At 35.2% G+C, this 27,755-nt stretch overlaps 1 protein-coding gene across 3 annotated transcripts in view; it reads left to right on the top strand.

Annotated features, from left to right (window-relative positions):
• Nucleotides 1-27,755, top strand: part of SLC25A12 (solute carrier family 25 member 12) — a 45,266-nt gene that overhangs the window by 2,487 nt on the left and 15,024 nt on the right. For 2 of the 3 annotated variants that reach the window (XR_011000820.1, XM_068195866.1), the window contains exons 3-11: nucleotides 1,906-2,048; nucleotides 6,726-6,841; nucleotides 15,625-15,764; nucleotides 18,258-18,404; nucleotides 19,501-19,639; nucleotides 20,865-20,958; nucleotides 21,524-21,608; nucleotides 24,889-24,973; nucleotides 25,429-25,587. Coding sequence is in view for 2 of the 3 variants with exons in the window: in XM_068195866.1 (XP_068051967.1) it covers nucleotides 1,906-2,048; nucleotides 6,726-6,841; nucleotides 15,625-15,764; nucleotides 18,258-18,404; nucleotides 19,501-19,639; nucleotides 20,865-20,958; nucleotides 21,524-21,608; nucleotides 24,889-24,973; nucleotides 25,429-25,587 (1,108 nt within the window). In the remaining variant the exon portion in view is untranslated. Of the gene's footprint in view, nucleotides 1-1,905; nucleotides 2,049-3,892; nucleotides 5,378-6,725; nucleotides 6,842-15,624; nucleotides 15,765-18,257; nucleotides 18,405-19,500; nucleotides 19,640-20,864; nucleotides 20,959-21,523; nucleotides 21,609-24,888; nucleotides 24,974-25,428; nucleotides 25,588-27,755 lie in introns of those variants that run through there. The other variant, XM_068195867.1, reaches the window with a different exon arrangement.

The following is a 27,755-nucleotide window of genomic DNA, read 5'->3' as shown; positions in this document are numbered from 1 at the left end:
CCACCTTAATCATAGAGAGTCTACTTAGATTTCCTTCTGTTCATGCATGTCTTCTAAGGGCATACATGCCCTCTCGCCATGCAGCTTGCCTTGTATCTTAAAGGACATTTAATAGATACCTTTCTCTTCAGAATTTCTGAGGTGTGCTATCTGCTTCTTCTAACTGTTTTAAACTATTAAAAAGATAAAGTTTGATTTCCATTAAAAAGATGTGCTATTTCTCTTAATCCTGTAACTATGAAATGCAGGCACTGAAGTTTCATGTCGGTGTACCATCAAATAAGTTACCTTTTAGGTGTTTGCTAACCACAGACTTGAGTAAGAACCATAAAAGAACAAATTTTCTAACAAATTATCACGGAAGGTGAAACAGTTGGGTGGAAAAAGAGTTACCAGATTTCTTAGTGAACTTTCATTATTTTTCTTGGACAAGACACAGTCAACCTTTGGAAAATATTATTAAATTACTCCCTGCCTGTTGAATTCAAGTGTAACCTGTTCAGGCAAGGTGGAGAAGGAAACAAAAAGAGATTTCCAAAGCATTGTTTCTGAAAGTGTGGTGATACATAGCACCAGCTTGTAAACTGGAGTAGGGGGTTGGTATGTTTGTTATGTGAGGATGTTTTAAAAAAAAGTCTCATGAAAATTCATCAAGTGCTTACCTGAGGCAATCTACAAATGTATACTAAAAAAATTTTGTTATAAAGTAACAGAGTTCAAGACTGAGAAAAACAAAGATTTAATTGATGTGATATGTTTTATATTCAAATTAGGCTATAATTTAAAATAGCTTTTTTTGTGCTAAAAGATTCTTGACTTAAGTTATATGGTGCAAACATAGGACTAATGTATTTACATGCTTAGCTACTTTGTCAGGTCTTAATTATTGACTTTCTGCCAAACTTCCAAAATGCCGTGACCTTCTCATATGGAGCTCAGTGTGTCTGTCAGTTAATTATTTTTGTCTCAATATTTTTTAACAAAGCTTCCCCCAAACAGTTTTTATTGTGGAAGGTATTATTATAAATTATTATTTATTATAAACTCAGAGAAATTGGTGTCTGGAGAAAAAAAGATGGTGTTTAGATACTGACTGTCTTTGATAGGCTCTCTACTGTCAGCTGACTTCAGTTATTCGTGAAGATATGCTCCATACTCTGCATGTTTGATGGGCCTTCACACATGACAGTTTCTGTGAATTTCATGTTTTACAGCAGAATTGTGCTTCATAGATCACTTTTCAGTCACTTGTGTGTATGGCTGAGAAGAGAACCTTTCAGAGTTCTTAAAGGAAGGCACAGTTTCCTTGTGCTGTCATATTGGCAGCAGTTCTCAATTAAGGGATTCCTGTCCACTGCTTTGTGTTTCTGTTTTAGTGGAAATACTCTATTTTAATTCTCCGTAGATTCAGTAATCTGGTTTACAGTGCAATCTTGCAAACAGCTGTGGTCACAGCTGTAGGATGGAAGAGTAAGAGGTGATGAGGTGATGTGAGGAGTTGATATTGTGGAAGAGATACATGAGATCCTGAAGCAAGCACTCTGTGTATGTGAATTTTTCCTTAAAAATATTACTTTCAGGATAAAAATGAATCTGAACATTTATTTCTCACAGAAAAAAGAAATAATTTATGTTTTTCAAAATAATTATAGTAAAGATGAGGAACAATTATTCAGAAGATATCTGCTACTAGAAGCTGTAAGAAAATTTATGTGCTGTGTTTTCAGTGTAGCTGCAAATGGAATGCTGTACCATGGTTGTAATTTTTATAAATTTTCACAATTTCCTGACAGTTTCTGAAATATGTATTTTTCTTTTAATTAGAAGATACTGGTTCACTGATAATTAGCATCTAAATGGATTAATTTTTATTTGTGTGGCTTTGCTTTTTTATTTTTACTCTAGTATGCAAGTGTTGAGAAAGATGGTGAACATTACATGACCCCAGAGGATTTTGTGCAGAAATACCTAGGGCTTCATACGGATCCGCATCACAATCCCAAAACAGTGCAGCTGTTGGCTGGAGTGGCAGATCAAACTAAGGATGGGTGAGAATTTTGCTTTCCATTTGAAACTTGCGTTGTTAACTAGTGTATTGTTAAATGTATGAGCGCATGAGTTTGATAACTTCATCTTCTAAAATGTATTACTGATTTTATTACACTTTAGGATTGTTTAAATGAGAAGTTTTTTTCACAAGTACAATAGGCTATGAACTTGTGAAAATCGAGAAAAATTTACGGTGTTTAACATGGATCTTTTTTTTAAGCTGAGATTTATTTTGATGATATTTTGTTAAATTCTACAAAAGCTGAGGAAGTTGAACAGCAGGTATGGTAAGTGTAGTATGGTTGCTTTAGAAAAGCTCTTTTCTATATGTCTGCGTCCATCATCAGGTACTGTGGAGAGTCTTCAGTACCTGTAATTGAACACAAAAATATGGAAGAGCTTTCTTATTTCTGTAGTGTGCAATTCAAATCCCACCACTGAGGTCTTTTTAAAAGACTGACTATTAGAAAAGAGAGACACTAGTGACTTTATGAAGGAAGAAGTTGTTTGCCTAATGAAAATCAGGTCACACCACATAAAGCTTTTCCAACTCAGATGCTCCTGCTTGCTTTTAGACAGTTCCCTGAAACCAATTTACTTCTGCTGAGGTAGTGCCCTCTAACTCATTTGTCTTCCAAGGAGCCTTTTCTTTTGCTGTATGTAGGCTTCTAATTTTGGCCTTGGGTTGTAGTAGAAGGCCCAGACATTGTTAATGTAAAGTGAGGAGGTTAAGATGGATCAGAGAAGAGATCAAGAATGCAGAAGTGAGTGGTTAATTTGTTGAGAAGAAAATGCTGTTAAAAATAGTAAATATTATAAATATTTAAATATTTATAAATTTGTAATTATGTAAATATAACTTATTTTAAATTGAAAGCTCCTTCACTTCCTTGGTTACTTAAATTTTGGTTTTGTTTTCTTGGATTCTGTTGTAGAACATTTTATTAGTTTGCTTAGTATCCTGAGCAGCTTGCATAGTATCTGTGCAAGGGAAGTTATATTGTATGTGCTGTATACTTCTTACCCTAAATGACAAATACAGAATTTTCTCTTTGATGTAATGCTATATGATTTTTCATAAGGCTGCAGCACTTTGATTGTACAAATATTTGATAAATGTTAGTAACATGTCTCTGTTTCCAATACATGGCTTCAGTTTGTTGCTTTATTATGGATTGAAAAGGTATATCTTTTCAAAATAGTTTAATTGATAAAGTAAACCAACATGCTTAGTATTTTGTTTCTCTGAAAGGTGTTGGTTATCTTTTGTGGTGTGCATTTCTTCAAAAAATATCTTATAAAAAGGTCTTTCTTATAGTAGGAAATCAGTTTATTTTAATGCTACAACAGAACTTTTAGGTATTGCTTTTTGTTACTTTCCCTGTGAATAAGATTTTTTTTGTTGTTTTTGTTTATTGCCTTTTTTCAAAAAATCTGGGTAATATTTGAAGTGAAATAATCAAGTATGGGTAAGTGTGCTTTACCACCTTTATGGGAAGAGTGGGATTTTTATTTTGCACTGCTATATAGTTCAAAGTGTAAAATGTTTATCTGTTTGAATACTTCTCTGAAACTTTTTTCCTAAATGTTTTAATCAATATTCAATCTATATTTCATGTGAAGAATTTGTTACAGCCCCATTATCAACATCAGGGTTTTTTTTACATTCACAGTCTTTCATTTGTAATGAGCTGTAATATATCAAAATCCAGACTCTAATAGCATGAATAACTTGTAGTCTTAAACTGAATTCTGGGATATATTGCATCTTTCTAAGGACTTACTTAATGAAGTCCAAGGACAGAGCTGTAGTCTTGTTCTGTATATATACTTTTACATTAAATGACAGCCCAATGTCATGTAGCAAGTCTTTGAGAAGCTTTGGGTTCTGTTAGAAAATTTCATTCCTATATCTGCTATCATATTCTCTTAGCCTTGCTTGAAATAAATACTCAAGAGTGTTGATGGTTGCTTCCATTGTTAATATTTTTTTATTTCTTCTAGGTTTAAGTTTGGCACTTTAGAGAAACAGCACATTTTGGAACTGGCTCTCTGTAGGCATGCATTTAAAAAAAATGGTTTTACTTTTTTTCTCATGGTAACTTGATCCTTACTTAACCATTGCAGAGCACTATTGCTTTCTCCCATTACTGCTGTACAAGACTGGTTTGCTTTAGTGGAGCTCATTAAGGTAGTTCTTAAAACAGCTGACTGTTCATTTCCAAAATGCTTATTCCTCATTGTTACAAATGCATGTTCTCAGAAATTTATGTGATGTCCTCTAAATTAGAATTTGCTTTAAATTTGCCTGTTATTGATTTAGTGCAGTAGGATTTCACTGATGCTGAAAGCACTCCTGTGTCTCCAGACTGCAGCCATTGGTTTTAGGATAGGATAACTACCCTCTCTGAAGAATATACTTACATATATATATGTGCCAAAACCAGCTAAAATATTTGATCCCCCTTCAGACCTAGAGAATTTCACAGTAGTAATTCAAAATTCTTTATTTTAACTGCTTGTTTCTGGGTACTGTTTTTATTAGTATATCAATCTGGAAATGTGTTCTTAAGTGAAGTCCCCAAGAAAGAGTTGATATTTCACCTAATGGAGAGTCACAACAGAGCTATATATAATGCCTAAAAAGCTGTGTTGTATGGGGAAATGTTAGGAAAGACTTATAGTAGGAAAAAAGGAGAGAGAAGAATTGCAAACACATGGGTTACTTTGTGTGCTTTTGAAGGGTAGCAGTACAGAAGAAATCAGAGGAAAAGAAATTTTTTAAAATGTGACAGATAAAACACAAGGTGATTTGATATTGTTATGGACTCTGTAGTGCAGTGGGTTCACTGGATAATACTTGAGTAGTGATTGGGTGGGAAGCGTCATCATTCTGCTTAATCCAGCTCCTGTTATCTCTGCCCTAGTGCTAATGGAGGATCACAGAGGCTATCCCTGCTCTTAGGCATTGCAAGTTGAATATGTGGGAAGGAAATGGAATGTGCCTATCTCCTTTAGCTGTAGGCACTGTTATAGGGAGACTGCTGAAGACGTCTTCTTTCAGGTTCAGGCTTCTACAAATGCATTCTACAGAGATCAGCACTTGATTTTGTCAGTTATAAAACTTCCTGATTAGGAGTTCATTTGTGTGTCAGCTTTATGCATGTGTGTGAGATACATTTTGAAATTATAGTGTTTACAATTATTTTAAAGGAACATTTGTTTCTTTGGTACTAACCCTTTATTTATCAAGGTCATCCTTCGGATGAAATTGACTTTGCATGTGAAGAGCCATTCTCATATTTCTGGTTTTTCTGGCTAAAATGTGGTAAATATGATAGTTTTGTATTTTCAGTATCTTAATTATTTTCAGAATCACTAGGTTTCTTCCTGACTTTCTTGTGCGATGCATATATACAAGAATGTTAACATATTTAACCTTTTAAAAGTATCTCAATTCTGCTTCATGTCTACTTAGAGAAAGACTAGATATAGTAATGAATAGTGTGAATATTGTGATTTTTCTTATCTTTTTTTTTTTTTCCTGTGGGGAGCAGCCTTTATACTTGTTTCTTTAGCAGTAATGTTTGAAGTAATCTCTATGAGCTAATGAACTCATATGATGAGTACTAAGTTGAGATCAATTATGTACATTTTCTAGGAAACAGTGATATTCTCTGCTTTAACAGCATTTACTGATATATAGTACATTTTTTGTTAGATATAAAAGATGTAATTGACATTTTTACATCCACTGATTATTTAATGCTAAAATATATATATATCCTGTCATTTATGCCATTATTTTCTTGTGCCAGCCTTACCCTTTATCTGCGCTTAGCTTCAGGTTTATCCTTCTGCAGCAGTTCATGCATACAGCATTAGGATGCCTTCCGGAGGGGTTTTTTTGTTAGAATAAGCAGAGTTCCTCTAGAAAAGTTACTTATTTTTATCCTAATAAGGTATCTGTGCATACATTCAGGTGTGAGTTGATCTGTGGTGAGCACAAGGACTTGGATTTACCTGAGCACCCTGAGTTGTGCCCAGTGACTGTCCTGCATACCCACCTCAGACTCTTGTGATTTGCTGTTACACTCAGATCCTTCCCTGCCTTGTGGTGTCTGTCCTTGAGCCCAGATGTTTTATGTTTGGCCCTGAGTACATGACTTGGCCGTTCATGTTTTGGAGTGTAGTATTCTTTCCATAATGAAATGTAACTTTTTCTGAACCTGTTTGTTTTTTATGAATGTTATGTTTTGTTTTAAGAAAATGTGTGTTTTATAGTATATTCCTGTACTTGCATTACAGTATTTTTTCTTAGTGGAAATAAATACATAGTAATAGAACGACAGACCTGTAAATTTCACGTTGTTAGGATTTTTGTGGTGTTTTTATGTCTTAATTTTCAGATGCTGGTTATATTTATAATTAAAAAGTAATAACTTGTAGGTGTCCAGTGAAAATTAAGGTGCTTCCTAGAGGAAGAAACTGACTTGCATAAATGTTGACTACTTAAATGTAACATACTTTTCAGTTTCTAGAGTGTTAATTATCTTAAGTTAGAATTTTATTTAATATTTGGATCACACTGTTTTCTAGAATATCAAATGTAAATTATCATTGGTATTATGAACAATTAAAAAAAATCTTTATAACTTTTCTGTTTTCCTTTCTAGGTTAATTTCCTTCCAAGAATTTTTGGCATTTGAATCTGTTTTGTGTACTCCAGATGCAATATTCATTGTTGCTTTTCAGTTATTTGACAGGAATGGCAATGGAGAAGTAACATTTGGTAAGAATACCTAAAGAAAAACAGTTTTAAGAAACTGATTATAATAGTGTGTGTCATAGTAGTGGTTCATGACCACAGGTGCATAGAAATGCATTTTGTGCAGTACTATACTGTTTTCCTAAGACTCTGCATGAGCAGAATTTTTTTCCCTCTGTCACTTAAAGCTTAAGAAGGACACAGAGACAAAATAAGTATTTCTCTGTCTTCTTGAATCAAGGTTTTTTGTTTTCCTGAAGTAGTGTCATCCTAAGTAAAATTCTGTATCCTGGACTTCAAACTCCTTCAACCATGAGGGAGTTTTAAGATATGTTCTGGATCTTCACGTGTCTTTGAGTAATTGTCATTTCATACAGTAAGAGCTCAATACAGAAATTAAGGAAGTCTGATAATTTGATTTCCTGTTCCTTTTCTTGAGGAACAAGTCTTACTTTAATGTTACGAGTGTAACTTACAACTTGATTATATATTTGCAAAATTAGGAAGAAAATCTGGCCTTTGGTTTTGTTACCTAATCACATAAGTTAGTAATTAGACCAGAGTCTGGAGGCTAACTATACTGCTTTGTGATATTGCTAAATAGCTGTTATTAACATTGCAGTTTAAGGAGGACTAGGCTTTATTTTTAAAACTTCATGTTTATGAAAATCAGATAAATCAATGGTAAGAATTTTAATAAAATGCAATGAGATTTAAATGTTATTTCTATCCAAAAGAATAAAGCACTCAATAAAGAAAATACAAACTATGCTTGGATTCATAACCACTTGCTGTTTGTACTATTTCATTATTATGGAAATTGCTGTAACTTGTTGGGGAAAAAAAGCAAAGGTCTCTTTATGGAAACAAATTGTTTGACTTATGGTGCCTGTTAAATTACATCATTAACTGAAGAGTCAGATACTAAGCAGTTCGGATGCACAACATCTTGAAAAGAAAATGTGTTAGAATTTAAATAAAGGTGAAGTCTGTAAATGCAGTCATTAGGAATTGGACAAACTACTACAATCAGTGTGACCGTGTTAACGATGGTTTATTTAATAATCTTGCAAAATGGGGGTTTGAACTTGGTAGCTTTTATGAGCACACTTGAAATATCTGATTCCATAATTAAGCAATAAGCCATTTCAGAGTGTATACAAATTCCTCAGTTAGACTGAGAATTGTCGTTTGTACATAATTAAAGTCTAAAAGAAAACACAAACAAGAGAAATTGTAAAACAGAAAATTGGTGTTTTTTTCTGTATCTTCCTTGCTGGTTTTTTTGGTAAGGCTGATAAATCTTGAAAAGGAAATTTTTGAGGGAATTTTAAATTTACTATTGGTTTCTTGAATGTTTTTTACAAAATTAATTATATTGAAATTATTACTATGTTTAACATTATGTTAGTAAAATGGCATGGTACATATATTTTGTGCTACAGTTCCCACATTTACTTCTGCTTTTTTGTCTTTGTTTGTTTGTAACATGGGCAACTTACTTTTACTTCATACATGTATCATACATATTAATACAACTGAAAAATGTGAATGATGATCTGTGACATCTTCAGAATATGGTAACCCTGCAGTCAATTTCCAAGTCAGTCTAGTGACTGTTTTATAAATGAGACCTGTACCCTTTCATTTTTGTACCATGTAAACTGAAAGGCACAGAGTTTTATTTCATGTAAAAACAGGACAATGTAGAAATGTAAGTTTTAAAGTAGAAGGTTTTAGTAAATTCTTGGAAATACACTGAAATGCAATAAGTTCAGCCAGTTGGTGTGAGAATCACTATCAGACAAGTCAGGTCTTTTATAAGACTGTGTAATGTATCCAGTCTGCAGGTAAGCCGTGTTGGTTATGACAGCAAACACAAGTCAGGATTTTCTAGCTCAGATGAAATGCTCTGTGGATGTGATTGCATTGATGCCAAAGCTATCTCAAACCACTAAGTCTTGCCAGAAGCAGCATGGATTTACCGAGGCTTTTCTACACTGTGCATCCAAAGCAAGGGATAGAATCAACTTGGATCTGTTAGAGACCAGTTATTAGAACCAACACTGGCCTTGTGTGAGATAACATGTTCTTAAAAAATACTCTCATCTACTCAGATTTTCAGTTATCTTGGGGAATTTAAGTGTGCTTGTAATTTTAGATCTCTCTCTGTTTTCGGAAGCAAGCTTCTCTAGTTGGGTTTGCTTCTGTGCAGGATTTATTTACTGACATGATTTTGAACCATTCTCAAGTACTTCAGCATTTTGCAGTCCTCTTGAGCCTCAGTCTGCTACTTGTCTCTTAAAATACTTAGCTTCCAACTCTCCAGTGATGAAACTATTATGTCACAGAAGAACTGTCTTAGAAGAAGACTTTAGAAGCTCTTTTGTAGAAATACTTGTATGCTAAGTTAATCAATGTCTTTGTCTGCCATATCATATGTTGAAACATGAAGCCTTCTATGACTTTATTGTCATCTACTGTTTTCTTACTGCTTTGGGACACTTTTCCAGGAGCTTTGGACATTCAGAAATCCTGTATGAATGACTGCCATAAATGTGTAGTTGGTATTCTGCAGCATTTGTAAAGTAGGTCCATTGCAAGAGCATGAAACTGTACTTTACCCGAGCAAACTGCACAGCATGCTCAGTACGCTCTACATGTTTCAGCTGCACTGGACTTGCTGTCAGCTTGGTGAATAAAAAGTAGTAAAATGACTGTTTTAGCAACCCATTGATACAAGTGACAGTGTAGTTTAAACAAGTTTTTAATCATGGAGAAATAGAGAAAAAGCATGTATTTCTAACCAGGTGCTCCTACATCTTCATCAGTGCTTCCTGAGTGAATATTTTATGTGAAACGTGTTGCTGCTGAACCCTTACGATACTGCATTATCCGTAAAATAATTAAATGCTAACAGGTAAAGCTGATGAAGACAAGTTATTTCTTTTTCAGGTTGCTGTCTGTAGCCAGAGAAGACTGACAAGCACTTTACTCCTTTGATTATGGGATGTCTTGACTGTGCTACTTAACATGAGTGAAATATTCAAAATCACTCCATAAAATTAATAGTCTTCTACTAAGGAATATTATTTTTATTTTGTGTAGATCTTCTGACCTGAATTCAGGTTAAAGCAAACCTGAATATTAAATCTACTCAAGCTATTTGTTGTTTTTTTTTCCTGATGTTGAAGCAGATAATCTTTACTGTGTTTAAAATGTGAAGTCTGTGATTATCTGCAAAACTTCTCTGAAAAATAGGTTGTCTGACTGAAAGTAAAAGGATTATTTTTAATTTATCTCTCTGGCACACCATACAGTGATCTGGACTGCATCACTTTTAATTGGAATATACAATCTCAAGGCATTTTCCAGCTGTTCTTCCTTGTAGAGTCACCACAAAGAAACCCATTCTCTGGTAAACTGGGGAGTTTCAGAGATGCTTTTTCAGTTAAATACACATGCTAGTATAGATAGAAGGATAGGACTAAAATGTATTTGTGATTCTTCTGTATTCAGAATTATTTTGGAGATAATTGGAAAATATTTATGGAACTGAATTTAAGGCTTTTAAAAGCATCCTGCTCTCAAAATCTAATTGCAAACATTTTGCCAAGTATAACAGCATCTTCTTCAAAGGCACTGGGGGGAGGAAGACAGTCAGATGCCTCATAATGCAACTATGTGAAGATAGTACAATATTAGTGAACTGAAATAATAAACATCAATTTAATAGCTTCAGAATTTGAGTATGCAGGGATACTGACGTTTTGCCCAATCTGTTACTTAGACATGTTTTAATCTGAGAAAATTCAGGTTTCCCTTAATCAGGACATAGAGTTTCAGAACACTGGAAGAAGAGGAGCAGGAGAAAGGAGTTGAATACATGTTTGTGCTTTGCTTATGAGTATTATTTCTCAGGGACCACTTCTAGTACTCACTCCTTCACCATTTCTAAAAGGGCAGATGGGTTGAAAATGCTAGGATTTTCTGCTTTCTGAAAGTTCTGCTTTCAAAAATATTACTGGCAACCATAAAGACTGGAAATAGATTTTAAAATATAAACAGAAAAATACTCATGATCACATGACTACAGACATGAGGATATGAGGGAATCCATGTTTTCATCAAGTGCTATAAACCAGAGCTGCTATTTTTTTTTGGTCTTGTGTTCTATATTAGTTGCCTGTTTTCAAAGTGTCTTTTGCTTAACACGTGCAGATAACATAGGAGATGTCACTGTTAGGACTTTTTTCCTTTTTTGTTGTATGATTTTTTCCTACAGTTTTGAATGCTTGTGAACAATGCAGAATGGGAACCCCTCTTACTAGTACTACTACTACTACTAATTTTTTTTCAAAACCATGGTCAATAAGAGGGAACAGAAAAGGAGAACGTCATGTTAAAATTATATGTATTGACAACTTTTTATTATGGCTGTCATTCATCTTTCAATAGAATCAGTAATTCTTTTAAAATAAGAGTAGAAATAAAATGTAACTTTTTCTAGTTAAACTTTCTCACATTAAAGTAATTATTGTATTATATTTGGATTGCTTTTAATAAGCTTCTCCTGCATCAGGTGCTACAAAACTGTCTTTCTGCCCTGAGCTGTGGTTCCTTATTTTATCCTTCAAAGTGAAAATATGCTGTTAGCAGAAATAGTGAGCAACAGCAACATAAAAATGTTACAATTTTTTATGTATGTTAGGCACGAAATATGCACAAATTGGACAGTACATTACTGAGTAGACAGATCTAAAGAAACCCAAAACAACCCTGTTAAACAACAAATCTTTACCATACTTAGGCTGCTGTTTAAAACTTAACACTTTTATATTTTTGTATCCCTAAGAAGTGTGATTGCTTTTTATCACTGGTATGAGGGAATGGCAAACTCTGTTAACAGGTTGATGGTACTAGAATTGTATGAGCTTTCCACTCTGCTTCTCAGGGAGCTGATAAGTCAAAATAAGTAATAGGTACTGCTGCAAGGTTTACTTGGAGTATGGAGCTCATCCCCACAATGGGCCACCAAAGAGACCGCATAGTGTTTATAATTTAAAGTATTCTTCTTCCTTATATGAAATTGATTATTGCCTAGGATCTTTGGGGGTTTGTAACGTTTTTCTGAGCCTGATAGGTAACAGTGTTTGATGGAAGTTGAGCCAGTCATGTGTGTGCTGCCTGCAGATAGCTGCTCCAAGCATCTATAATTTGTTTAAAATGATTGGGTGGGGAAATTCTGAAGCAATCTTGTGAGAATGTGTGTCGCCTTGGAGGTAATGTACTAGTACACTAGAGTAGTAGGTTTATTGTTCCTGGGGCTGATGGTAAGTTGAGTATGTCATCAGGCTGCTGACTTGTATGCCTATCTGAGAGGAAAATGCATTACTGTAAGCCTGGAAAGAAAGTTATCAGCTCAGTAGGAAAGAATTCCACTACAGAACGGTGAGCAAAGAGTAGAAGACATTAGTAAATGAGCAACATGTATTGACAGGGACAATGAATGCATTCTGTAAAATGTCCTACTAAAATGAAAGGCTTGAAAAATAATTTGCTGTTTGCCCCCTGCAGAATAGCTCCGTTGGAAATTTGAAACACTTGTAGTTTATCTTAATTTAGAAGCATTACTAGGTTTTGACTGAGGAAGACGGGAAAAAAAACCAGCAAAGCCAGCATCTGTACATTAATGTTGCCTGTTTTCTTTGTTGTTAGTGCTTTACTTCTACTGTGAAAAAAAAAAAACTGGGGCATTTGTTGATAATCCAGAGAGGTGTAAGTGTAGGTGATGATCGCATTGTGTATAATTTCTGCAGTGTGATTGGCTGTTTGCTGCTTCTTGTCACACAAGTTGTTAGCTGTGGTGATGGCTATTTCTGTTAACGTAATAGAAGAGCCAGCAGAATTGGATTGTAAAGGTATTGCTCATCTGTTGTGAAGAAAGCACCCCTGCTCTTGGGTAGACATAGTCAGTTTTAGCACCTAACAGGAGGTTTTTGAGAATCTCAGGTGGCTTTGGTAAATGTTATTTAATGTTTCCATGGGTTTAACTGGATCAGTTACTTTGCTGTGGGGGTGGTGAGGCACTGGCATAGGTTTTCCAGAGAAGCTGTGAATGCCCCATCCATAGAGGTGCTCAAGGTCAGGTTGGATGGAGTTCTGAGCAACCTGGTCTAGTGGAAGATGTCCCTTCTTGTGTCAGGGGGGCTACAACGAGGAGATCTTTAAGGTTTGTTCCATCTTAAACCGGTCTGTGGCTCAGTGATTTTTCAGAACAAGTGGACAGTTTTGCCTCTGTACCCCAAGTGTTTCATCAACCAAGCCAACATGGAAGTAATTAAGCATTATATACTAGAGCATATCTTCAAACCCAGACTATTGTAATACAAGCAGAATATTCTGAGTGTGAGAGATTGCCTGGAAAAGAGAAATGGGTAAGGCACCTCAGTTTTCAGAGGCAACAAGCTAGTTTGGATACTGTTTATTAGAGCTAGTTAGCCATTTCTGGAATTCATCAAGTATCAATACACTCAAGTATTGAATATAAATTTATTAATTAAACTATTATTTTTATATGCTGATGAGTCTTCACTTGAGATATTTTGATGAGTAGTTGTAAATGTTTTTATGAAGAAAAAAATTGGGTGTAGGAAACTGCTTCTTGTTTTTTTAAGTAGAATACAGTTAAATGCTTGAGAGTTACGAAAACATCAGAGGCTTAAGTCTCAATAAAAACAAGTGAAAAATCTGTCTCAGTGAACATGGGTGAATAAGAAAACAAAATTTTTAAAGAAAAATGTGAGGCTTTTTTTATCTTTCTCTGAGGTTCTAAGAGAACCTTTGCTTCTAAGAGAAGCAATGATTGGAAACAAGTGAGAATAAGATTTAAATTTTCTGGCTGCTTCAGCATGTTCTTTTCTAAGTTTTTATTCGGGAAGCTCTGTGTATCAGAAATCAGGTTTGCATACATGTAACTAGTAGCCAGTTGGCACCCTGTTTGTGCATTAGTAGCCAAGCCAATAGAGCCAATGAAGCCTGCCTGTCTTCTGCTCTGTTCATGGTTCATTGCCATTTTTCAGGCTCCATAATGAGCTGCACTGACCTGTTTGTGTTTGTAGTACATGGAGACTCTAGCTTGGCCAGAAGCTGCAGTGGATTAGTGGTAAGTAGGGAATTTAAATGTGCATACCTTGATTCCTTGATCTGCAACAATGATGAATAAATCTACTGCAAACAACTTTCAGAGGAAGTATGGCAAAATAAAATAGTTTAGCACTATGTGTTTAGTGCTTTCTCTCTTTTTTTCTTAACCCTTGCACATTGATACTGGTGAGTAGCTATGAGTAGACAGATAGAAATGGTCAGAATTGTTTTTTAGGTTTCTTGTTGACCCTGATAAGTCCTTTAGTTTACCTTGTGGTAGAAACTGGTTTAAACTGTAGGGTTTTGACTCTTGTGTTTGACCTTTATGTAAGGGTTAATCACTTGCCATAATCTGCCTTGAGAATATGTAATCTCAATCTAATTGTAAAGGAGGTGATCTAGCCAAGGAATCTGACCTTTGTACCTTTGTACTTTTCTATCTGTTTTGAGATATGTATTCTGGACATTCACTTTCCTTTTCTCACTGAAAAGATAAAAACATGTAGTGGATTTCCTAGATTTGCTCTAGAACTAATAGACTACAGAACTGAAACTATGAATGAATCAAGTAGTCCTTTAGCATAGAGAAAGCAATACATTTACTTCAAGTAAATAGGTCTTGATAGAGTTGTCAAATGATAATTAAGGTTCTTACTGTATTTTGTGTCTCAAAACTGTTTAAATGTATAAAAGGTGTCTTATCAGCTAGAATAGTTTGTATTTTGTTTTAAATTTTAACTGTGCCACATTTTATTTTGCTGTTAGCAGATTCTAGGCTGATAAACCAGGTACTGTGAGGGAAGTTTTGAAAAGTGTTCATGTGTTATGGGTAGATGTCCTGTTACACAGTTCATGTGTTTGATAATCTGTACAAAAAGCAGGCTTGTTTTGCAGCATGGCAATGCTGTGTATGAATAATGCATGCTGTTTTTCAGATGAGGTTTTTGCCTGAATTCAGATAGTATGTTTAGCATTGAGATTTCAGTTGTACAGTATACATGTAGAGAATTCCATCTGAAATGACAGGTTTTTTCTTCATTTAAAGGAGGACATCTCTATCTTCACTTATCTTAAAACATTTTAATAACTGAGACTACCAATTATGATTTATAGGATTTGATTTTTGTGCTAAGGCCTTATCAAAAGCATCTAATAACGTGCTTTCTGCTGAGTTAATGATATGTTTTAGATGTCATTTCTTATACCTATCTTCAATAGCCATATTCAGACAGTGTGATTGTAATAATCAAGTTTCAATCAAACCATACTTAGTATGACAAATATTGCCTGAGATTGTAGTGCAGGTATTTGTGCTCTTGATAAAGGGCTTAATTTGACTCCTGGCAGAGATAGAGAACCACTATTGATTTTTATATCAGAATGCAAAATAGCTTTTATTTGTCATGTATGAGGGAAATTGCTTCTTAATTAAAACTAAATAAAACACTCACTCCATGGTTTTATACAGTAATACAAAAAGTATCATTTGTGTCTCAAATGTGTTCTTTTACAGGTCTGTAAAGGTTTGGTTAGAAATTATTTTTAACAAGCTAAACCACTTCTTAAACAGCTGCTGAAATCATATTTTTTTGTATTCCTCCTGGAATGTTTGTAGATTTACTGTACCCCAAGGCTCACCTGTTGTTTTTCCCTCCCCAAAGCAAATGTCAAAGAAATATTTGAACAAACTCTTATTCATCTTCAAATCCCGTTCAACTGGGACTGTGAGTTTATTCGACTGCATTTTGGACATAACAGGAAGAAGCATCTTAACTATTCAGAGTTCACTCAGTTTCTTCAGGTCAGTTATTAACCTTGTTCCAAAGCTGGAACTGAAATTAATTTAACTTCTAATAATATGCTAATACCATTATAAATTTTGAATTTATTCTGGTAGTGATAATCCTTATCTGATACTAATCCTGACAGCTAATGATGAGCTGTTATTTCTCCATACCAGTCTTGTAAGCAGTGTGTACTCATTGTGCTGTAACTTGAATATCATCCTTTAAAAGAATGGGACAGAACATACTGTTTGTGAGATTAACTGTTTTACTGATTGTTGTTAAACTGGGTTGAGGGTCTGCTTGTTCCGTCACAGGAATTCAAAAGCAAAACTAAGTTCTACCAGAGAAAGTTAGCATTCTTAATATAGCCAATTATTATTGACCATAAAAACTCCCCTATAGAGGTTTTAGCTTCTGTGCCATTTCTTTATTTTTATAAACATTCTAATACTTATCACTTTTTTTTCTCTCACTGGCATGCATGCTACCACACAAATACTGGGAATTTGGTCTTAAATGCAGCCAGCTTACAGGAAGTAAAATCTGATTTCCTGTGATGTTGCTGAACTACCCTTTAGGGATTGGGCTTTAAAGAATTTAACTTGTTGGACTGCACTTTGTGCTAAGCCAAAAATTACAGTTAAAATATATTATGAATTGAATATTATATTAGAAGGAAGGAAAGGAAAATGTCATCTATAAAAGATGGAGAAAGGGCAAATTAGGAGAAATTTACATTGTAATTAATGGAAAGGAAGTTCACAGAGTTGTTGGTAATTGCACTGAATTCCATAAATTAACATGCAATGACCACCTTGTGATATAACATAAAATTGCCTGTCTAGTAGATGTGAAGAAAAACAGATTATGCACTTTTAGAGCTGCCTTTGATGCAAGAAAAGTTTTGTATGTATTGTCTTAAAAGTAAGGAGTGATAGATGTGCTTCTACATAATCTGTAATTATTGCCGAAGATAAAAATATCTCATAGAATCACAGAATATTTTGTGTTATAAGGGATGTTTAAATGTCATCTAGTCCAATCTCCCTGCAATCTGCAGGGATGTCTTCAACTAGATCAGGTTGCTCAGAGCTCTGTTCAACCTGACCTTGAGTGTTTCTAGGGATGAAACATATACCACCTCCCTAGGCAACGTGTTCCAGAGCTTTACCACCCTTATTTAGTTTAGAATCATTACCCCTTGTCCTATCACAGCAGGCCGTACTAAATAGTCTGTCACCATCTTTCTGATAAGCCCCCCATATGTATTGAAAGGCTGCAGTAAGGTCTCCCAGGAGCCTTCTGTTTTCTTTTCCTCTCCAGGCAGAGCAGCCCAGCTCTGAGCCTTTTCTCAAAGTGGAGGTGCTCCAGTCCTCTCTCATTTTTATGGCCCTCCTCTGCACCTGCTTCCAAAGTGATTTGTTGGGAGCTTAGAGCAGAGTGATAAATGTCTGTTCTGGTTTTATATTTGTTTTTCCAAGATACTGCCATGTAAGATACAGTAACCGCTTACTGTCATAGTATGATTAAAACCCTTAGTAGGGAAGGCTAGTATGGGTTGCAGTAATTTCAGTATGTATACAATTTGGATATTTTTATCCCTTCTTTTAATATAAGACTCTTTTTCTCTTTTGGTCTAAAACTATCTTTTGGGGTTTGGGACTTGAATCAGAGTGGGTTTGTTGTACCCTGATCTAGAAAACGTTGTTCATGAGGTTATGAGAGTTGAGAAATTACTGTAGAGGTGATGTAAGGTGGATGGTTTGCTCTCTTTTTACTGTCTGTCAGATTGTGGTTATTTTTTAGCGGCTTCTAGAGGTCTGAATGACAGCTGAATGGGCTTTATTGTTTGCTTGAATAGAAGGAAACAACTTTTTCTGGATATAGAATTTATAACTATCATTATTATCTTGAGGTTAGGTTACCACAGTGATCTTTGTGTGAAGGTTTTTACAGTTTGTATAGGAGTTTTAAATTGTCTGAAATGAGTGACCGTTTGTGACATTATGGAAGATAACTGTTTGGGGCAATCTAAATCTGTATTATATAATTTTCACTTTCCTCCTGTTTATTTTCAAGTACTTTCCAGTGAGTTAGTATATAATAGCCCAGTCATATTTCATCTTGGATATGTAAGAGATCATCTCACTTTGTGTCTTCAAGATCAGTATCAGAAGTTTTTCTAGCACTTAAGTATTTAATTAAGGAATAGATAGCAGGCAGGACATGGATATGTGAAGTTCATTTCTTAAATCATTTAGTGAAAGTGCGTATTTCCTTACAGTTGAACTAAGGCTATTCTTTGACAGAGGAATGAATCTGTGGGAAAAATCAGTATGTAGACTTCTTATTTTAGTTGAGCTGGCCTTGAAGTTTAAACTGTAGTTACTCTATTGTCTATATGTACAGACCTGTTAGAGCATAAGAATATGAACTTAGTGAAAGTTTTGTGAACAGTGGGTTACAGAATCTGCTTCTAATCTGCTATCTCTGAATATTCATTCTAGGAGCTGCAGTCAGAACATGCAAGACAAGCCTTTGCATTGAAGGACAAAAATAAAAGTGGTCTGATAACTGGGCTGGACTTCAATGAGATCATGGTTACCATTCGCTCCCATATGCTAACTCCATTTGTGGAAGAAAACTTAGTTTCAGTAAGTGTTAACAAAAAGTTCCTTGAATTCAGAGTTTAATAGCAGTGATGTTTGAAGATGGCACAGCTTCTCTCCCACTTTGTCTTCTACCTGTTTATTACTCACTGCCTTGGTGCTAGAGATTATCAGCTTCATTACAGAGTGGGCAGGGTGAAACATGGCAGCATTCCTTGGCTGCAGTAGTGAAAAGGTTGGCAGTCTGATTTGCATGTTTAAAGTGCCATTTGGAGCAGTTTGAGTTAGTCTACTATACTTTCCACCAGAGCAGGGCAAACTACTTGGTACAGAAAGAATTATAGAGTTGTAGAACCATATAGGAAAAGACCCTCAAAATCAAATCCAATGGACGTTATTTAGGACAAAAGCATCCAGTTTTTATATTTGAATATATGACATCTCAGGAGCTGGAGACTACTTACAATTTTGTCCTTTTATATACTCTTGCATTCTTTTCTTTTTCAGATCAGAGTTTGGAAAATCAGTATGTAGATTCTAGAGGTAGAATGGTTACAGCCCTGATAGTTTGGCAAGATCTGTAGGTAAACTAATAACATACAACTTATAATCTGAAAGTATGTAGTATAAAAATTACATACAAATTAAATTTATATAGAAGATAATGTAATAACTTTTATCTTACTATCTTACCTATAAATCTTGCCTTGCCTTACTCATAAGGCATACTGTCTTCTATAAAATTTAGAGTTTCTACTAACTTTAGACTTTGAAGTAAATAGTCATTGATGTATGTGATGCAGGAAATCAGTTAGTGCCTTTATCTAAAGGCATTTGCATGTATTTCTCTGTCAGAAGATTACTTGGTGACACTTTTAATGTGTCTATCAGATAACTTGAACAATAACCTACTTACATGATTATATCCTAATTGTTTCCTAGTGTTCAATCTTTACCACAAAAATAGTATCCTGTTCCATAATTCTCCCCTCATGTTTCTATTAAAAATATCTTAAAATTACAGGAATAGAAAGATATCTTTAATTCTTTCATAATTTGCTAAAACGAGTGCGTCTGTAATTGTATCAAGATGTTGTAAAAGTGTTTAAGGTACTTAACTGTTTTCATTTAATTTTCAAAGGTAGCTGGTGGAACTGTATCACATCAGGTCAGCTTCTCCTTTTTCAATGCATTTAATGCCCTTTTGAATAACATGGATCTTGTTAGGAAGATATACAGTAATATAGCAGGTACAAGAAGAGATGTTGAAGTCACAAAAGGTAAGATACATTTCCTACAATTTATTAATTATTTAATTCTGTCAATTTTGTAATTGATGATGCTCATGGGTTAAGGTGAGTCAGAAGTCAGTTTATGGCCACTGGGAAAGTGTTATTTTAGCTGTGGGTGATTTTCATCCTCACAGGTTAGTAAATATTTTCAGTTAGCTCATTAAAGAGAAGATTCTGGCAGGAGTTATTGTTTGAATGAGTAGCTGCAAATCAGTATAATACTGAGGATTTTACAGCTCCTTGAAAGAGATGCATTGTTGCTTAGAGATAGGAAGGTCCTAGGGAATGTGGTGGAATGGGTCAAGTTTGAAAATCCGAGTGGTTTTACGTATAGATGATGCCAGTTAGTACGTAACAAATCCCTGTGCATGTAAAAGGTTGCCGTATTTGTCTTGCAACAGACATAAGCAGAGTGCTTTTGTAGCCATTTTATGACAAATTTTATCACCAGTTTTACTACCTGTATGGATGGGACCAGCCGAACCATTATGTGGTAAAAAGCATGCCAAGTTCTTTTTGTTTTTTTTATTCTTTTTCTTCCTCTTTGTTTAGCTTATATTCATATGCTCTGTGTATTTTTCCCTAAAGGAAAGCATAAAAGGCCTGTTCTCATCCTCCAAATTGTCCTAACAAATTGCCTAGCACTGTGTTTTGGTACAGATGCATAAATACATCTTGCTTGGATTTGTACTGAGAAAAAAGGCTGCTGTGTTTTCACTGCTTGGACTTGTTAACTGCAACTTGCCAATTATGTCATAAACATGTTGTATAATTTGGCCAGATGAATATCTAAGCTTGGAGTCATTCAGAGCTGTGAGAGGAAGAGCTCTGGACTTGATGGGAATAGATAAGTCAGTTGCCCTTAAAGCTGTGAATAATGGACCGTTTTTCTGTTATGTTCTGTTCTGCAGAAGTTCAGAAGCAGGAATCACAAATTGTGGGTGTCGTTTTATTAAGCTTGCTAATTTGAGGATTTTTGTTGTCTTTGGTGAATATTTACCGTAAGTCACAAGTTGTGGAGTCAGACGTGGTCTGTGTTGGGAAGGCCTGTTTCAGGATAGATGTTCTCCTAAAGATACCTTTTCCCTTTGCATTATGGATTTTGCTTCTTAGTGATAGACGTCATTTTTTTAAAATAAAATTATTTGAAAGGATTCAAAGAGGAAATTTGACAAACACAAATGTTGTATTTCTCTTTCCCTTTTAAATCCAGAGGAATTTACACACTCTGCAATCCACTTTGGACAAATTACACCACTGGAAATAGATATTCTCTACCAACTTACAGACTTATACAGTGTTACTGGGTAACATAATCATGAATTTTATCATTTTGCAATCATAATTTTTTGTGTTTTCTGTGTGACGTCTTATTTTTGCCCTAATTTTGAAAGGTTTTGTCTTCTATTTTGTTATAGTAACTGGTTCAATGTAAACTGATTTTGTTGTGTTCATGGGTTTTGTAAGTGAATTGTGTATGTCAAGCACAATTATTAATTGTTGTATTAAAGATACACATATGAAGTAGCAAAATACAATACACCCCAAAGGCTACAAATGCACTGGTTAATGTTTTGCGTGGATCTTTAATGCCTGCAAAATCTTATGTAGAAATAGCTAGAAATGGTTTAATTTGTGTATTATATTCCTTATTACTAGTAGTGAAGAACCTGCTTCTGAATAATCCATGTTTCCTTCATCTCCAAGCATTCTTTAATGCAGTGTAGCAGACTTCTTAGGTCTGCATTCAGATATGACAAGTGTCTTTTTTTAAACTCAGTTGTAGTTTGGGGGGTGTGGTCAGGAATACTGTACTTAATATGTTTGATGCTTTATCTAACCATAAATTGCTTTTCTCTGCCTTGTGTGAAGGCGCTTAACTTTGGCAGATATTGAGAGAATAGCACCACTGGCTGAAGGTGCATTGCCTTATAACCTGGCAGAGCTCCAGAGGCAGGTGGGTAGAAGAAAAAAAAATTGAAATTGAGTGAATGTTAACATGTACTTGCAAATGAAAATTAAGAATACTGCCCTTTAAACAGATTCCTGACAAGTGGAACATGCTGTGTGTATTGCTGTAAGGATAGAAATGGGGCAGGCTGTTAGATACTGTATGTGTCTAGACAAGGTATGAGGTGTCGGCATGGCCTGTTTAGATATGAGCATGCATGGATACTTGGATTCCTTACCATGAATACATTTGTTCACTCCTGAAAAGCCTTTCTGCAGGACGCAGCCCTCCATGAACTTCTCCAGCGTGAGTACTTCCTGTGGAGCCCAGCTCTTTACAGTCTCCTGCAGTGTGTGTCCCTTCCACGTGCTGCCGTCTCTCAGGAGTAGATTCTCGTGGGTCCTCCATGCAGTTGCAGCCTCCTTGGGGTGATCCACCTGTTCCTGTGTGGGGTCCTACAGGGTCTGCAGGGGAATCTCTACTCCAGTGCCTGGAGCAGCACCTCCTGCTCATTCACTGACCTTTGTACCAGCAGAATCGTTTCTCTCAAATGTTCTCACTCCTCTTACCAGCTGCCACTGCACAGGGTTTGTTCCCCCTTCTTAAATACGTTATCCCAGAGGTGCTACCAGTGACACTGATGGCCTTGGCCTTGGCCAGCGGTGCGTGTTGGCTCTGTCAGACATGAGGGAAGCTTCTGGCAGCTTCTCACAAAGCCACCCTTGTGTCCCCCACCCCCAGCTTTGCCACACAAATTCAATACACATAGTAAACAATATGAATATTAAACACAAAGCTTATAAATGTGTTCACCTCTCACCTCTCTGATGGACAAAATACTGACTTACTTCACTTTCCAGAACTACCTTTGTAGCTTGGCACTCTTTCAAAATGAGCTCACTGATAAAAATTTCCCTCATCACTAGAACAGAATATACTCTTCTCATACTCTTGAAGTAGTACATTATATTTTCATCTTATTCTACATTGTGTGTTAAAACCAGACACCAGAAAGCAAAATAATTTCATTTTATTTAGTTTATAAAGAACAGTCTTTTATTAGATCTTATCCTAAGTGAACAGTAAATTAAGTGTATTAACAAAATGAAAGATATCAGTTAATGGAGAGCAAATATCATCTCACTGCGGTCCAGCTGTCCCTGGGAAATGAAACCAATTCTGTAATCAGTTTTATATGATTTAAAAATCCCTTTGTAAATAAAAATCTAAATTTTTACATAAAATCACTCTGTATAAATGTGGTAGAAATGAAAATTAGCCTGCTTTCAACCATGTTTACTTTATTGTCAGTTTTTTTTCATTGTGTAAGATTTTTTTAAAGCTGAGCAGCTGAATATCCTATGGGCATGACAGCTACAGTAATTTTCTCTTTATAAATATTCATGATTTGAAAGCTATAGCATTAATTACATTCATTTACATATCCATCTGAACACACAAGTAAACTGAAAACTTTGTGAACACTTATTTAATAATATAAAATGACATTTCCTTCAGAAAGAATTTGATTTTTAACATTCAGTGATGCATTCACTAAGATTAATGTCTAAATGCAATGATTGGATTTTGATGAGAACTGTGTGAAGCTTCGAGAAAAAAGAATAATCTTAAACCAGCTGAAAGGCAGCAGGTGTGCTAAGCTAGGAGAAAATTTCAGTGGAATGAAGAACTAGTTCTGCTTCTAAGGCTTTTTGGGGTATTATTATTGATGTGAATCAAAAGAAATATATCTGAATTTTATAATTTTTTTTCATGGTTATTTTGGTTTTATTATCCTTTGAGGGGTTTGTGTGTGGTTTTGTTTTTTGTTTTTAATAGGAAAGCATAGTGGTTTTACAATAATGAGGTTATTCTTTAGATTTATTGCTTCTATTGCTTGTAAAGGCAGTAGATTTGACTTATGCTTTTTTATGCTGGTCTGCTTGTGCATTGTGTAATTTTGGTGCTACCTAGAATTTCTCTATTCTTCTCTGTTAAGCTATATTGTGGGGGAGGAGAATGTCTTGTGAAGGGAAGTGGTTTTAGCTGTACCTTTTTATTCTGTGGAAAAATGGTATCAAATATAATCCATGGTTTTTTACAGATAATGATCTGATCTTGACCTCATGGGCTCCTGTGCTGTGTTGTGTGTATACCGTGTAACACCTTATGCAGTGTGGGCAGGTTTTTGCTCATCCAGTGTAACACCAGCCCAGAGTGGCTGGTACTGAGGCTGTCCTTCTGTGATGCTTCAGTGAGCTGAGCTACCTTGGCTGGGTAGCTTTGGAGAGGGAGCTGGGGTGTGTGTGTGTGGGAATCTTTGTGAAAATTCCTAATACGCATGAGTCTGGAGTCTGGACATTCCAGCTGTCCTGGCAGAAGCACATCTGCTAACAGTACAGGGTACTTTTAGGAAGAACAGATTTGCGTTTGGTCTTTAGTATATGCTTTACTATGGAATTTAACAGTTAATATCTTGGCCCCTTAGATAGCCCAAACAATCTATACTGCATAATATCAATTCTTCTCTAATTGTCTTATTTATGGTTGGACAAAACTTGGGCCCATATTATATATTTTATAGTGCAACTTTGTGAACATGTCTTGTTAATCAGTTCAGTTACCTTGTTTCTAATAGCCATTTAATAACATAATTATGAATCTCTGCAAATACTTTCTGTACAGACTGTTTTATTTAGAATACTTAACACATTTATGACAGTGTATGTAATTGAAAGGATTGAGGTCAGCATTGCTCTGTAAATTAGCAACTGCATGAAAAAGTCTTGTCTGCTGTTCTGAAGACATGAAATTTCATGTTTGTGCTATGCATTAATGCATCTGTAGTATTAAAATATGTCCTGTGCTGATAGAGCCTGTCTGTGAGCTATTCTGTGAATTCCTTTTGAAATACTGAATTTTATTTGAGTCAAAAGGGAGTTCAGTGCCTTACAAATTCAAAGGCAACAGAATAGAAAATAACAAAGTTGTTTAGAGTTTCTGTCTTCTTTTTCTTGAACATCATTGTTCTGGTTGTATCAGTGTACTGGTTTGGCACAACCAGGATTATGTAAGGAATATTTTTTAGAAGTATTTGGAAAATGTGCTTCATCCGTTAGGCACAATAGACATTATCTAGTAATTACTTTTCCTTCTTCCTCCTGAACATAAAGCTAGTAATTTTTATCAGATTCTTTCTGTACCATTGTAAAAGTAATTCACAGATGCCTTTGTTTTCCTGTGCAGATTTTCAAGCTTTTTTTTCATTTCTTTTTCCCTCACACAGCAATCTTTTGGAGAATTAGGCAGACCTATTTGGCTCCAGGTAGCTGAGTCAGCTTACAGGTTCACTTTAGGCTCAGTTGCTGGAGGTGAGTGATACTTCTGCTTTCTGTTTCCAAGCTTGGGGTACTTTACACTGTTTTGCCAGACCTCATCTAAGGTGGATGTCTTGGTTATACATGTGTAAAATTGGATGTTGGAACCATTTTAGTTGTGCTATTCCCTTTCTTTCCTTATCACTTGGATTCTAGAACCCCTCCACAGTCCTTTGGAAGTATGCCAGTAACAGATTTCCTTAGTGGCAATTCAGATAGGTGTTCTTCATTCTGCACACCTTGTTTTATGTAACAGTGTCATCCATTCTCCTTGAGACTTCTTTTCCTAGACCTTCATTATTGTTCTTTCTTACCTCCAACGTACCAGAGGTCTTACCAGCTTATATATTCTTTGTGTTTAAATGAATGCCACAGAAAATCATCACAATAATTATATACTACACCAACAATGACATTGCAGAAATAATCCTCCAGATGCTTTCTTACAGCTGTTGGTGCTACTGCAGTGTATCCCATAGACCTGGTGAAAACTCGTATGCAGAATCAGCGCACCACAGGTTCAGTCGTAGGAGAGTTGATGTATAAGAACAGCTTTGACTGCTTTAAAAAGGTTTTGCGTTTTGAAGGCTTTTTTGGTCTTTACAGAGGTAAGTGAATTTAAAAACAAATAGCTATATCAAGTCAGTAATTTTCTGTCCCCCGTTTTTTATTTAATACCTCAACAGCTAGTTTCCTAAGGGAAAACCAGAATACTTGATATCGTGTTTAATTTTGCTTTCATTTCTGAGCTGAGTATTTTTCTTCCACCTTTCATCATGAACAATTGCTGGGGAAAACTGGGCTTTTTCTTCTTGTTGTTAGTGATTTGCTCCTTGCTGCTTAAGTAACTTAAATATCTTCTTTTTGGGGTGTAAGTGTTGAAGATATAATTGTAATCTCACAAGTTAAGGATTGCAAGTTTTGGCTGGGGTCAGACATCAGGAGCAGATTAGCATCTGAGGAATAAAGATGGGTTTTGCAGCAAATATTTTTTGTTAAGAGACAAAAGACAGTAACTTGGAAATGTATCTGTAAACTGGATGCAAGATCTTACGCCTCATACTTTTGCAGGTAGTCGGACTTGTTTTATAATTTTATCTTGTGGACAGAAGTTGCATTCTGCTGTTGAAGTATGTTGCTCTGTTTTACTTTAAAATATCACCAGTGAAACTCAGAAAATTTTATTATTAAAAAAGAGTAAAACTCTAAGATACAGGTTAAGAATTCAGCTTTTTATCAATTAGGCTGAGTTTTTATCACATTTGTAAGGTGACTTACATACAGGGTACATGCTTGCCAGCCCTCTGAATACATACCTAGTTGAATTCTCTGTTTTTAATTCTAATTTCTTATAAATTTATGAAGTTCACAGTTTCCATAAGGATCAGCAAAGTCTTTATTAATTGGCACGCCTGGTTCTTTAGCTGCAGCAAACTCACGTGATGTCTACAGCATTTTGTTCTACTTTGTGTTGTGTTCTGGCAGTAAAGACACTGGGCAGTGTCCTTTACGGACAGTACCTAAGAAGTTTTTACACGTGAAAATCTGTGTGTTCTGGCTAAAGTGTGTTTTGTGGTCTTTCAGGATTTTGCTATGCAAGTAAGTAAGGGGAGGAATATGTTGGTGCAAAGTTAATGAAATAGCTATAGTCTGTGTAAATCATGACTTACTGGTAAATTGTTTTCTTTTTTTGATGTTAAATCCTTCATAAAAGCAAATATGTGAGTTAGATCTATGAGACTCATTCTTCAGTGCTGTTCTACATTACTGTTTTCTTTCTCTTCCCTCCCCCACTCTATTTTTGCACAGCAGCAATTAAAATAACTTGTTATTTTAATTTTGTTTCTGACGTTACTCAAGCACTTTGAAATCAAGGATGATTCCATTGATGAGTTAAAAGCAGTGTTTTACACTTGAAAAAAATGTTCTTCTTTGAAAGAATATCAGTTTGCTAAACTTTTTAATAATCTGTTTAATAATTGTTTTTAAGATTGTTTAGGATAAGAAGTTCATGTAGTTGTTTTGAAACTGTTACAGTTAATGGTCCGCATGTTACTAAGATTTGGACTCAGAAATTTAGATAGTCTGTTGGAAGTATGTTAAACCAAACAGCAGAAACACTTATGGAGTTTACTGTGGGTCTGTTACTGGGTTCTTATATTCCTGAGCTGGATTATCCTAATTGCACTGTAATATAACAATACATCTATACCATAATATAACGGTGCAATGTACCTGAAGTTCAAAAGTTGTTTCCTGAAGTTCAAAAAATAGAACTGAACACAAACCAGAAATGTTATAATTCTAAATAAAACCTTACAATTTTTGGTCAAGAAAATAAAGAAACTTTTGAGTCTTGGCATCCAACTTCAGAATTAATAGAGTTTCTTCTCAGTCCCTTACTAGACCATGGTGTGTCCTAGGTTCTGTGGCACATCAAATGTGTGTGCCCAGTATGTTCAGCTACATAAAAAAAGGAAGTGGAGGATTGTCTTGTGGTGTTTTGTCTGGTGGTTTTGGTTTTTTTAAGCATAGGCATTGCAGAACTGCATTGTCTTTTCATGGTAGATTGGAAATTCAGGCTGGGAGGGCACCATTTCTTTTTGTTACTGTCAACCTTTCATTGTGTTTAATAGCTACCTTTCCTCAGCATAGTAAGTCTGTAAATTGCACAGACTGTCGTATGTTGGAAGAACACACGACACTGTGTATATTAACTGTGTATATTAACTGCTGCACTTTCTATTAAAGCACCTTTGTTCTGAGCTTCCTTTTA

The sequence above is a fragment of the Anomalospiza imberbis genome, chromosome 7, assembly GCF_031753505.1.
Source record: "Anomalospiza imberbis isolate Cuckoo-Finch-1a 21T00152 chromosome 7, ASM3175350v1, whole genome shotgun sequence".
Taxonomy (NCBI): domain Eukaryota; kingdom Metazoa; phylum Chordata; class Aves; order Passeriformes; family Viduidae; genus Anomalospiza; species Anomalospiza imberbis.
This window is presented reverse-complemented; position numbering and strand designations above follow the sequence as displayed.